The sequence below is a fragment of the Accipiter gentilis genome, chromosome 15 (genome assembly GCF_929443795.1).
Source record: "Accipiter gentilis chromosome 15, bAccGen1.1, whole genome shotgun sequence".
NCBI classification, from domain to species: Eukaryota; Metazoa; Chordata; class Aves; order Accipitriformes; family Accipitridae; genus Astur; species Astur gentilis.
Genome location: NC_064894.1, coordinates 5,492,604 through 5,504,706, shown reverse-complemented (window position 1 = coordinate 5,504,706; position 12,103 = coordinate 5,492,604). Strand labels below are relative to the sequence as shown.

The following is a 12,103-nucleotide window of genomic DNA, read 5'->3' as shown; positions in this document are numbered from 1 at the left end:
AAGACAGAAGTTTTTTCAATATAACTATTGGGAATATAGACAGCTGAAATGCAGTCCTTCCACTCACTTTACCACCTGTGGAGTTGCTGCTGCTTCTACACCAGCAAAAGGAGAAAAATGGGGTATGATGTCCAGGCCTCACCTCTGACTCCTTCCAGCCCCTGGGTCTCTGTCTTAGGAGCAGCTCACCTGATGGCCCAGCACCCAGTAAGCACCAGTGATTCTGAGGAACTCTCCTCATAATAGTATCCAAGCCAACTACTGGGAACCCCACTCAACTACCTAACAGGGAACAGTAAAAATGAGCAAGTCAAACCATGGGAAAACTGCAGTGAAGCCCACGAGGCGAATGAATGGACCTCACTGAATTTTGTGAAACCCTACCAGTACTGGGATGACTGTTGTATCGATATGATATATAGTTAAGTATTTTTTTTCTGGAAGGCGGATGAAGGGAGATTAAAAGAAGATACTCATCGCATCAATGTTCAAGAGCATTTTCTATACAGAGCCTTTTACTTTACTTTTTTTTTTTTACTTTATACTATTAAGTACATACTACGGTGTTCTGATCAGTAACTCTCTTGAATAGACAGTCCTTCCAAAAAAAATGTGTTGCACATTCTCTGGAAAGCTGGGGCAGCTACAGCATGATGTTTGTGTTCTGTGTGTGGCATCTGGAATAAAAAACTTACTGTATTTTGAATTAAAAGCCTAATTAAGATATACTGTAATTTATATCTATGCAAATCCAATACTATGCTGCCAAAGTGTTTTTATTCTCGCAAACACTGAAACAGCACAAATATGTGGTTACTAGCCACGACAGCCTTACCAATACACAAGAAAGAAGGCAGACAGATGTTTAAAGCTGCTCTTTAAACCCTTTTGCCAAATCCGTAGAGGGTTTATTGTTTTGTTTTGGTTCTTTTTCTTTTTTCATTTAGCTTTTTGGAATTTAACTGTTTCACATAAATTATGGAGTCCCTTACTGGAACTGAAGGAAATAAGGATGTGAGCTCTGTGAAAGTCTCAAAACAATTAGAGCGGAACAGCCATCAAGACCTATACAAATGTTGTAGAGCAGACAGTTACCTATTCAAAATCCATTAATGGATGTTTCAAACAGAGATGTTTAAAAATGTTTACACCCTAAATTGCATGATGCATGCTTGAAAAACTAGTGCTTGCTTACAGAGATTAGAAGATTGAGAAACTGAGAGGAAGAAATTACAAAAATGGAAGAAATGCACAAGAAATGGACTGGAAATTGCAAAAGCCATGTTATGATACCTCTGAAAAAAATGCTTGTTTCAGTATAAGAGAAAACATATTTAAATTTAAGGAATTAATTTTGCATACACTTAATTAACTATTGCAAAGGAGAACCAGTCCATACTGAAGGAAAACTTCTGAAAGGTTCAGAGAATTTTATATGTAATAAACCAAGCATATTTGCAAATGTTAAAATAGTGGAAGGATCAAATCCGTGTGAGCTGTTTGCTCTGAAAAGTAGAAGGGAATATTTTCTCAATGTGCAACTCAGCATAACTTCTCTAATAATTATAAATACTTATTTTCTGAAGAAGTGGGCAAACAGTGCTACTTGGGAAAGAAAGAAGCATTTCTGCTAAAGAGGGACAAACTTTGCTTGCAACTGCCATTTCTGTAATAGCCATTTAATATTTCTTTCTCACTATCCCAAAAATGTCTGTTAGACCACTGAACATTTTTTCTCAAGTAAGTCTTGCTCTTGCAGCGTTCAAAGAATTTTCACAGATTTTGGCAGCAGAAATTAGGTATGGTCTTAAGTCCTTAGATGTCTCAGTCATCAGCTTACTGCACCACCTGATATAACTTACTATGTTTTGATTAGAGCTGTCTAAACCTTCATCTTTCAGGTTCATTTTCTTGACTTTCAGCATCTTCTGAGGGTAAAGAAAGGCAGTAGCACAAGGTTTGCTTTAGTAACACGTTTAAAGAGGTGACTATCACCACAGAGATATGAAGCAAACAGCTACATCACTGAATATAGTACAGTGTTAGAATGTGCTAATATAATTTGATCTCAGCACTTAAAAATTTATTGTAGGTTTTACCATCCTATCTAGGACTACACCATTTTCATGTAGAAAATACATGAAAAGTTAAAGATTTTTGGCTTTGAAGTCCAGGACAACTAATTCATTCTCCTTACTACTGTTTTAGCATGGAAAGGAGTACATGTCTGTCAGAACACTGGGTACTCCACAAGTATTTTTCTTATAACAGCGGACAGAGAATTTGCTTCCTCAAAGTTGTGGTCATACTTTTAAAAAAAAATTCTGAATAAAACAATTTTCAACAGAGTTTCTTCCATTTTGTACTCATTGTGGTGTGATTTGAATTTTGATTTCGTTTCTACATATATTTAAAAATGAACAATGACACTAGAAAACTCTAGGTACCAGAGGATAAGAGAAATCTGTAACATTGCAGGTTGATGTTTTCCAACGAGTATTTAATCATACACTGAATCTACATTAACCCAATAAGAAAAATATATTGAGGAGCAAAAATAATGCTTATGATAAATATTAAAGAGAGTCAGGATTAAAAAATATGTTTCATAATCAAAAAATACAAGCATTTGAATCAATCTGTTAGCACAGTTAATCCAAATCAGAAAACTGGCCTTTCACTAGGAACAAAGATGTATGTTTGGTCATCCTGGCCAAAGTCCTCAGATCGCACATTACCGTTCTCTCCTGCAAACTTTATCAAACCCATTTTTACTATTTTTTTAACATCTTAACTGGTTGGGAAGTACCACAGAGACATGCTGCATCTCACCCTCCTGTCCCGAGTTGACCTCTTGTGAAGGTAATGGCAAACCCAATATCAAATGAGCTCTTCTAATTATTATACAAATTCTGTCTTCGGAGAGATGATCTCGTTGGAAATTTCCATCCCAACTGTTGGGTTTTTTTAATAGCACTGATATCCCACAATTTGGCAATTGAGGGCCTAAAGCCTTGATTCTCTTATTTCTCTTCCCTTTGAGAAGTGTTTCATTTTCACTCTGCATTCACAGTGAGGTGGTCTCAAAAAAGAAACATCCTTGTTAAAGTTACCTCTGTATTTAACCGTAACAAGATCTTGAACAAATCTTTCAGATCTGTTAGATATTACAAGTTAGATGCCCAATTTCCTATTTACCCATCCCCAAAGTAAATTTCTGATTTTGTTTCCGCTGAGTACCTCACTTATCCGTTATTTTAACCTGTGCCTCCAGGAGCACGCATCAGTTCTGTGAAACACGGGGAAGTGACCCTGGAGGGGCAAGGACAGAAAGTCCAGCGCCTGCACTGCCGGAACAAATGCCAGGAGCATTCTGATATCCGCAGCTGTTGAGAGCTTGATGATGGTGCTTGCTTTCTGTATGGCACCTGCTCGCAAATGGAATGGTCGTCTCTTAAAATGTAGAAATAAAAATGCAAGCGTTTAGTTCTTACTGCTGAGAAGAAAGTCTTTGAAAAGTGGCTCTTGAAGCACGAAAATCTAAATTAATAAAAGCTGTGATTTTCTTCCAACTACTGTTATTCTGAGACCTTATTTTTAATGCACACAGGTGCTATGTGTGTCTTTGAATGTTTTACGGTGGACTTTTACATTCAAAGTGCTGTCCCGTGGTCACTCCTTGAAAGCACCTAACTCTCAGTGGTACCAGAAGAAAAGAATTGTAGGAATGCTTCCCCCACGACTGAGTTACTGCTGGCTTTTGCCTCTGCCCTTTACTCTGCCTACACCAACACAGTGCTGTATTTCTAAAAGGAAACACAGAATCTAACTAAACATTTTCCCTCCTGACTTTTGCAAATGTTCCCCCTCTGCTAGACATCACAAGGCAAAACATCTTTAGCCGAAAGTTCAGCTCCAGTCCCTCACAGCTTGATTTGTAAAAGTGGCAGTGCAGATGTGCGAGATGATTTCAGCAGTTTGCTCAGAAGCCTATACAGTTTTAAACTTACAAGGCTGCGGGATATCATTTTAGTATTATCAAGGAAAAAAAAAAGTCCCTCTATATAGCTTCATTAATGTAATTTCATGTACCCTTACTTATCAGAGGAAATCTTTATGAAAAGAGATGAAAGTAATCTATGTATTTCAAGAAAGGAAATACTTTATCCGTGACATTATTAGGCTATAAAAAAATTATACAAATATGAGAACATCTGCATGGGATTGGATCTAATTCTGTCTAGCCCTCTACTTGTCAGAAACCAGCAAGGGCTTAGAGAAGAACCAAAGAGTAGGGCTAACATCCCACCATACTTCCATGGCCCACTTTTCCAGTCTCCAGGGATTTTCAGGCCACGGACTTCCTAAGCTAGAGGTGACATGGATTTGTTTAACACCTGTTGAAGGATCTTTCTTCCCTGAATTAGTTTTGAAGTGTTCTGGTTTTTGCAGATTCATTTTAGGTGACATTAAAGACTAAGTCTAATGCACATTAGATGGGGTTAAAAATGATGTTAAAAAGCTATCACTCGAAGACATTTCTGTCAGGCTTTATAACACAATGTTCTTGAGGGTTATATAATATTTTAAATAAACAGGTTTATGCCTTCAATTTTCAAGCCAAAGTACCATTTCAATACTACTGACGTTACCTTGGTATATTGCTCACGCTCATGTTCTTGGCTAGAACCAGACCCTGATGTCTGATTATAACGGTGCACTTTCATTTTCATCTGTCTCGTTCGCTCCTCCACTACTAAGCTTGCTGCAAAAACACACAATGAAAATAAATTAAAAACAGTGAAAACTTTTTGGAAAAACCAGTGGTTTAGCAACAATTTTAGCTTATTTCCATCTCAATGAAACAAAGAAATGTACAAACATGTAGAACAAGCAGGGTGTAAACACAGAACAAAGGAACACTTATGTCAAGAAATCAACCACTTCCATTGCAAGAGTGTTTACCTGAAAATGGGCAGACATCCCAATTTTCTATACATTATCAAGCTGGTGCAACAGATATGAAAAGAGTGAAAGAATTTAGGTGATAGGCTGAATTATAAACCTGTTAAGTATTCTGGATGCAAGGGACAGAAATCCATGATCATCTAACCAGATATTTGCCTAAATGTAGAAAATATTACAGTAGCATTCTAAGAATAATTGCATTAAACAGGTATTAAAATTTAAAGAAATTAACTCCTCCTACTATTTTAAAACATAACTGCTTACCATAGCTCAAGATAATTTGAGAAGAATAATTTCTCCATTCAACCAGTCATAGTAAAAAATACAGTAATTTTCTAGCAATTTTCTTTTTTTTTTTTACAAAAAGTCCTTTAAAAGCACTACTTTGCTCTCTAATGTTCACTTCTATTTCAAAGAAATTATTTGTTCTTGTGCTTTCAACTTCCCTATGACATGTTTGTTTAAAAAAAGAAATCTAATCTCAAACCTTCAAGAAGTTGTGGTGCATTTTCTTCAATTTGAACAAATTACGGCAATTAATCTTGGCAGTGCTTGCCACAGGAAGATGACCTTGTACTAACGGAAAGAGTGGTGTGAAAGCCCGTGGGCTAAGGGTTCCTTAAAATAAGATAACCTTTGTGGTAGTGGGTAATTTTCAGAGGGAACTATATATACTGCTATTCTTAAACTTGGGAGCACTATAAATGCAAAGGAATAGCAATAAAAGAATACCTTGAAAACTGGCACTTGTTAACAGTTCTAGAACTGGACCCAAGTAGTCATCAGTGACTATTCTAAATAATAGAAGTACTCGCTATGCTCATTGTGTCTTAACAGGTTATAACATCCCAGAACAACTTCTTTTAGTTAGAAATTTTTGTGTGGTCACAAATTCAAGACTGGGATTTTTATTTGCAAAATCTTCTGCTTTTGGGTCAACCATGGATTTATATGGCTCTCCAAAACAATGAGTTTTAAAAGTCAAGTTTTTTGTAAACAGCCCTCCCCAGACCAGTGACAGGAGAAAGACACCAATTTAAAAGCTGCATAGAATCAATTTTCAATCACAAAACACAGAATTTTAAATTAGTGGAAGATAAGTACTCTATCATGTTGCTTAAAGATCTGTATTGTGAATTAAGAGGTACCAAAGTTCTCATATGTGGGCTTTATGCTGTTAACTGTGGAATACTTTACACATGTATTTTTTTGTCTGTGCTTTGCAAGCACAAAGATACAAAAGAAAAACCAAACCCCAAACAGTACACTCAGGGTCGGATATTTTAAAGTGTGTGCTACTGCACAAATCACAAGTGTGCATGCACGTACCATCCGAAAAATGCTTGTGGAAATGATGGAATGTCTGTGCGCTGGCTGGGTATGAAAAAATATACAAAGACATCACTGTGAAAAATATGTTGCTTTCATGTCCTCCTTCCACATTTCTTACTTAAAAATAGGAAAATTAAATACAGCAAATGACATCAAAGTTCTGCTACAGCTACAAGTTTAAGGCATGAAATAAAGTTATCATTGTAATCTTCAATCTCCCACACGCAGAGGGTCCAATCCAGGAAATTCTGCACATGCAGAATGTCACACTGGGCCCAGCAATTATTCCAGATGACTAATTATGTCGGTAAATGTGTACCTTAATTGCAATGAGTCCAGTTCCACCATCAGATATGCAGGCACAGCTCCAATTACTTCAATGGAAGTTGCATGGAGGTATCTGAAGGCAAAATTGAGCACTTTAGGTGAAATTTTTAAAGATGGCCTCTTATTTTAAGGACAGATACGAAAGGATTAAGATATACCAAATAGTGACTGAAGTGAAAAACTCAGATATCTTAATCCTATCATACTTGCATGAGGATATAAAATAAGAGGGAAAATTGAGACCCCTTTAAAAATTTAGCCCTATATGTGTATGGTGCACAGATTACAGTTACTGTAGAAAATAACCCTTTCACTGTGTGACTTTTAGGTGTTTCACCCTGTCAACTGTACATTATACTGAATAATTTATATGATATAATGTTACTCTGTATTACTTGCAATACCTGAGAAAGAATATTCTATTATGTAATGAGATGCTAATTCGGTAACTATATGTGAAAATTACTGCAGTTGAGGCTGGGTAAATATTCAACCTTAACTCCATAATTCTTGATTTTTGTTATGTTGAAATCCTTAACCTTAACAACACGCTTGTGTTCTGGTTTTCATTATTAGATATCATTACATAAAATAGCATGAGAACAATTAACAAGGACTGTGAAGTAAATCTAAATTCCCTAATGGAGATATTTGGTTTTGTGTGCATGGAGTAAAAAGTAATTTAGCACCAATTAGCTGTTAATGTATTTCTAAGCAAGCAACTGTGGGAAATATAAGTCTGCTCTAGAAGATACAACTGTGTTCTTTCTTCCAGCTTTGTTTACCATGCACATCTGAGCATATGTTGCAAACAGCTCAGTCCTGCGATGGAAAATTTCAGCTGCCTGATAAGTAGCCTGGTATACTCTTTACACATTAATCACAAGAAGCAGAGAAAAAATCTAACACAGGAGCAAAAAGCACATTAGCAAAAGCTGTAACAACCAGAGGTAACGCCACCATACGATCACATTACTTTCTTGGAACACAGCTGGTTACCACGGGTAATGAAAATTCGACATAAACAATACTTAAAGGACTTAACCTGCCTCTTAGAAAAATATGGATCTACTTTCTGTTAGGACGTCAGTATGTACAGAGTGCTTTTCCTGGAGCTCTTGAGAGGTAGGACTACACATTAATTTACAGATCGATGCACTGTAATCCCAAGACCTTTAAATTCTACAGCGGCCCTAGAATTCAAATTATGGAGGTTTACCATAAGTGTCTCAAATTAGTGGTACAACTACCATCAACAGCAGTTGTGTCAACATGTTACTCTCTTTGGTGAGTGATGCTTCAAAGAGCTACAACTCTCATCTCTTCAAGAGCTGCTCATTCAGATGCGAGATCAATCAGTGTAAGAAGTAATTGAAAGAAGAGAACTCCTTGAGCAGACTGCTTAGATAAGGGGTGCAAGTTTAGAGCTAAGGCTTTTACTACTACTAAACCATGTGAAGGCTGTACAACAATGATGTACATAAACAATCAAGCCATGCAGGAGAGAAAAGACAGACATACGAATGGAATCAAAATGTTATACTTCAATTCCATTAATATATTTCTAAACCGGTCTGACTCCTGTAACCCCAGGTGTACTGGGTCTGGCTGGGATGGAGGTAGTTTTCTTCACAGCAGCCTGTACGGTGCTGAGTTTTAGATTTGTGACTAAAACAGCGTTGATAACACACCGATGTTTTAGCAATTGCTGAGCAGTGCTTGCGCAGCACCAAGGCCTTCTCTGTTTCTTATGCTGCTCCACCACCCCCGTAAGTAGGATGGCCATCAGGAGGGGAACCATCTGGGACAGCTGACCCCAACTGACCAAGGGGACATTCCATACCATAGAGCATCGTCCTCAGCAATAAAACTGGGGGTAGTTTTTCCAAGGTCGCTGGTGCTCAGAGACAGGCCGGGCATTGGTCTGCTGGTGGGAGGCGGTCAGCGATTTATTGCCTTTGCATCACTTGGTGGTGGGGTTTGTGGTTTTTTTTCTTTATTTTTTTCCCCTTCACTTATTAAACTGTCTTTATCTTGGCTCATGAGTTTTTAACTCGCTACTGCTCTTCAAATTCTCTTTTCCATCCCACCGTGGCGGGTGGAATGAGTGAGCAGCTGGTGGGAGCTTAATTGCTGGCTTGGGTCAACCCACCACACCAAGCTACCGAGAATTAACTGCCCAACGTAGTTCTGAATGGTCTTCCGTCAAACAAAGAAAAGTTCCCTTAGCTATTACTTAGTTGATTATTCAACTCACTGCTAAGTCCCATCTGGCTTCCACTGTGAATGGGATTCAAAGGAAGACATGGTCTACAAAGATTAAGATCATCTCCCATTCCATAGGCTAGCAGGTCCATCAGCTCCTCCTGGGTCTCTTCCTCACATGTCATTCAAGAAACATCCTTGTGAAGACTGTTCACTTCGTACCGTAATTCATAACAGATCTTACAGCATTCTAAATATGCTACAAGCTGGAAGTATAACTAAACATCTGGATTTCCAATCTTTGCAGAGGTGATCATGGTATTACTAAAAGAATAATTTAACACATGCACATAATGGAGGAGTCAGGTTTTTATTCAAAAAGTAATTAAAAAACTTGCTTGTATTTCTTGTGATAAAAGGAGTTTTGATTACCATTAAAGGCAGTTTTTGGTACATATTTCCATAGTAAATAAAGGTTTTGTGGGGTTTTTTTATTGACGGACTATAAAATACATGCTGTCCTTTGAATGTCTAAAATATTCAAGTCCATAATATGCTACTTAAAGGAAGTAAGGAATAAATGGAAGGAAATAGCTACAGATCTCATTTTCAGCCTGCAACCTACCCTTAAAGAAAATTAGGACAGGCTAACAGTTGTTTTTTCTCCAAGGAGATGGCCATTTCTTAATTTTTCTAAGACATTATCTGTTTACTAAGAATTTATGTACTAGTCATACTCCTTTTATTATGTCAGCGCTATGGTAAGGTTTATAGATTTACATTTGATGGTATTAACTAGTTGACAGCCCTCATCTTTATTTCTGTCCTCAGAAAACTAGTGTGGGCACATTTCAACTCCTACCTGCTGTTTAACTGATAGAGAAGCTAGAGCTGGCTAGAATCCTAACTGTTCAGAATATGTGCTACCTTTCCAATTATGTACGGAACAACAGAACCATAAGCAAGTACTATACCAACATATCAAACAGAGTAGGCCAGATAAAGTTTTTTCTTTTTTTTTTTTCTTCTTTTTTTTTTTTGTTTAATACTTTGGTAGATAGACAGAATGTATCATATGGCATTTTTCTGTTATCCACAGAACGGGAATCTAACAATGCACAAAATGTGACTTTAAAATAAATTCAACCTGCATTGGTATCAACAACAGACCAGTCCAATGAAAATCAGTGACAGCTACAAAAGCTGCACTAACAGTAGTGACCAGTGCAAAAGAAACTGAGGTAATTTTAATGTTTTAAGTCCCCTATTTAAGGTTTGAAAGGGGAACTAAACTCTGTATTATTTGCAAAATTTCTTAAATGGCATTATGCTATAAACACCTATCTATTAAGCTGATAGAATGTATGAAACATGTCAGCTAATTTAAATAAAGATTGTAGCACAGGCAGCAACACTGAACAAGCAAGGAACAGCAAAAATTCTATAGCTGCCTTTCTAGCTCTACTTTTTAATTCCTGAGCTTAACTGTTTAGGTCTCCACCTCCTTCACATTACAACAATCACCAAAGAGACTCTACATTCTGTAGACTTTGGAAAGCTGTGAATCTTGTCAATAAATAACATTTAAAAAGAACCCACTCATACATTTGAAAAAAGGGATTAGAGTTGTTTTAGCACTGAAACTAACTCCTGTGTAGCAGTGTGAACATCACCAAATTCCAAGGAAAACAACCTTATACCCAAAACTGAACTGCTGTACATGCTACCCATGTATCTCCAGCAAAATATCACTATCTCTGATGACTTGTTGCTATCTAGCAAGTAATAAAGCAAGAAGGAGAAGGGAAATTTTGGCAAGGTGTATGAAAATAAGCCTTTATGCTTACACAAAAAGAACAAATTCTTAAATGCCATACAGAGATAGGGAGTTTTAGGACATCAAAAATCCACATGGAAACTGGAAGATACTAAGTTTATCTAAGGTTAATGGATTCTGATATTTTAGAAAGACTATCATTCCAAGCATACTGTTGGTGAAAAAGATTCAGCGAGAAGTCATGAGAATTATACCAAGTCGAGGTATACCAAGTCTGCAGTCTTGCAGAAACAGATTTAGGAAACGATTAAAAAGAAAGGAGATATGTGGCTTGATTAGGGTCCATAATTATTTACATGTTGGAAGAGTTCTAACCATTAAAGGCTCTTCAACTTAGCAGATACAAGTACCATAATGCCCAGTAGCTATGACCTTAGATAAGGTCAGATAAGCAACAAGCCATATGTTTAAAAAGTCAGGTGGTTAAGCACAGGAACAATTTTCCATCGCTTGCAGTCATTAAGTGAAAATACCTTTTTAAAAAGGACATTCTTGCTCAAACCCAAGTATGGGCTTAATGCCAGAATGACTGGTGACATTACCATGGTCTGTGATTAAAACTGATAACCATATCAGTTTATCCTAGACTATGGAAAACCTATGGATGTCTTAGCACTGACTATATAATTTTCTGTAATGGTGAAGTCTGCAAGCATAGAATTGGCTCTTGAGGCACTTCATGTTTCTGTTCAAGATAGTCAAGACAGAAAGCTGGTGTAGGCAAACAGTACAATTTGGAAATCCTCCAAATCTTACCTGCCCTCCGACATGTTGGAGTAAGCTATGTAACAAGAAGAAATTGGCATCAAGATTTCAGATAGCTGTAACCCTTACCAGCAGATATCACACATCCTTTATGATGCAAACTTTAAGGGAAAAACCCTGTAAGTCTAAAAGGACAGAAAGATTTGCTTATACAAGGAAGCTACTGAGAAGTAAATTGAAGTGAAAATTTATCTCATAAAAACTAGTTCATAGTAAGTCTCTCTGGGGCACAAACAGCAGATTCTGGCAGGGCAACAGGGAACTGCACTTACCCCAGAAGGCAACAGAGATCTGACCTATTCTTCACTCTGTCTTCACACTAAGAAGAAAAGTTGAACAATGACAAACAGCTACAGCTATAATGCAGTCTAGAGGCGCATACACTTAGCTCTTCTACACAGCAAAAGCCAGGAGCTCCATCTGTCTGTGCTGCTTAGATGCTCTGTTGATGGGAATGGGGGGAAAAAAACAGCATCTGGTTTGAGGAAGTGAGCACGGGAAGCTGAAGAAGAAACTAGGCAGAGCCAATGTCCAGAACAAAGACAGGGAAAAAAGCAGTGGTGAAATTTGGATGGCAGAATCCCCTAGAGCAGTGGGCAAGGGAAGCGAGGAAGGAGGGGAGCTTTCACTGCAGAGCTGGCTGTGTGGCACAGCAGAGAGAACTCACAC

General features: G+C 37.5%; 1 protein-coding gene across 49 annotated transcripts in view; it reads right to left on the bottom strand.

Moving 5' to 3' along the window:
- Positions 1–12,103, bottom strand: part of RIMS1 (regulating synaptic membrane exocytosis 1) — a 335,886-nt gene that overhangs the window by 72,477 nt on the left and 251,306 nt on the right. For 41 of the 49 annotated variants that reach the window (XM_049817970.1, XM_049817920.1, XM_049817933.1 and 38 more), the window contains one exon: positions 4,653–4,765. The exons of the other annotated variants lie outside the window; for them this stretch is intronic. In XM_049817970.1, the coding sequence (XP_049673927.1) occupies positions 4,653–4,765 (113 nt within the window). The remainder of the gene's footprint in view (positions 1–4,652; positions 4,766–12,103) is intronic. 49 annotated transcript variants of the gene reach the window in all.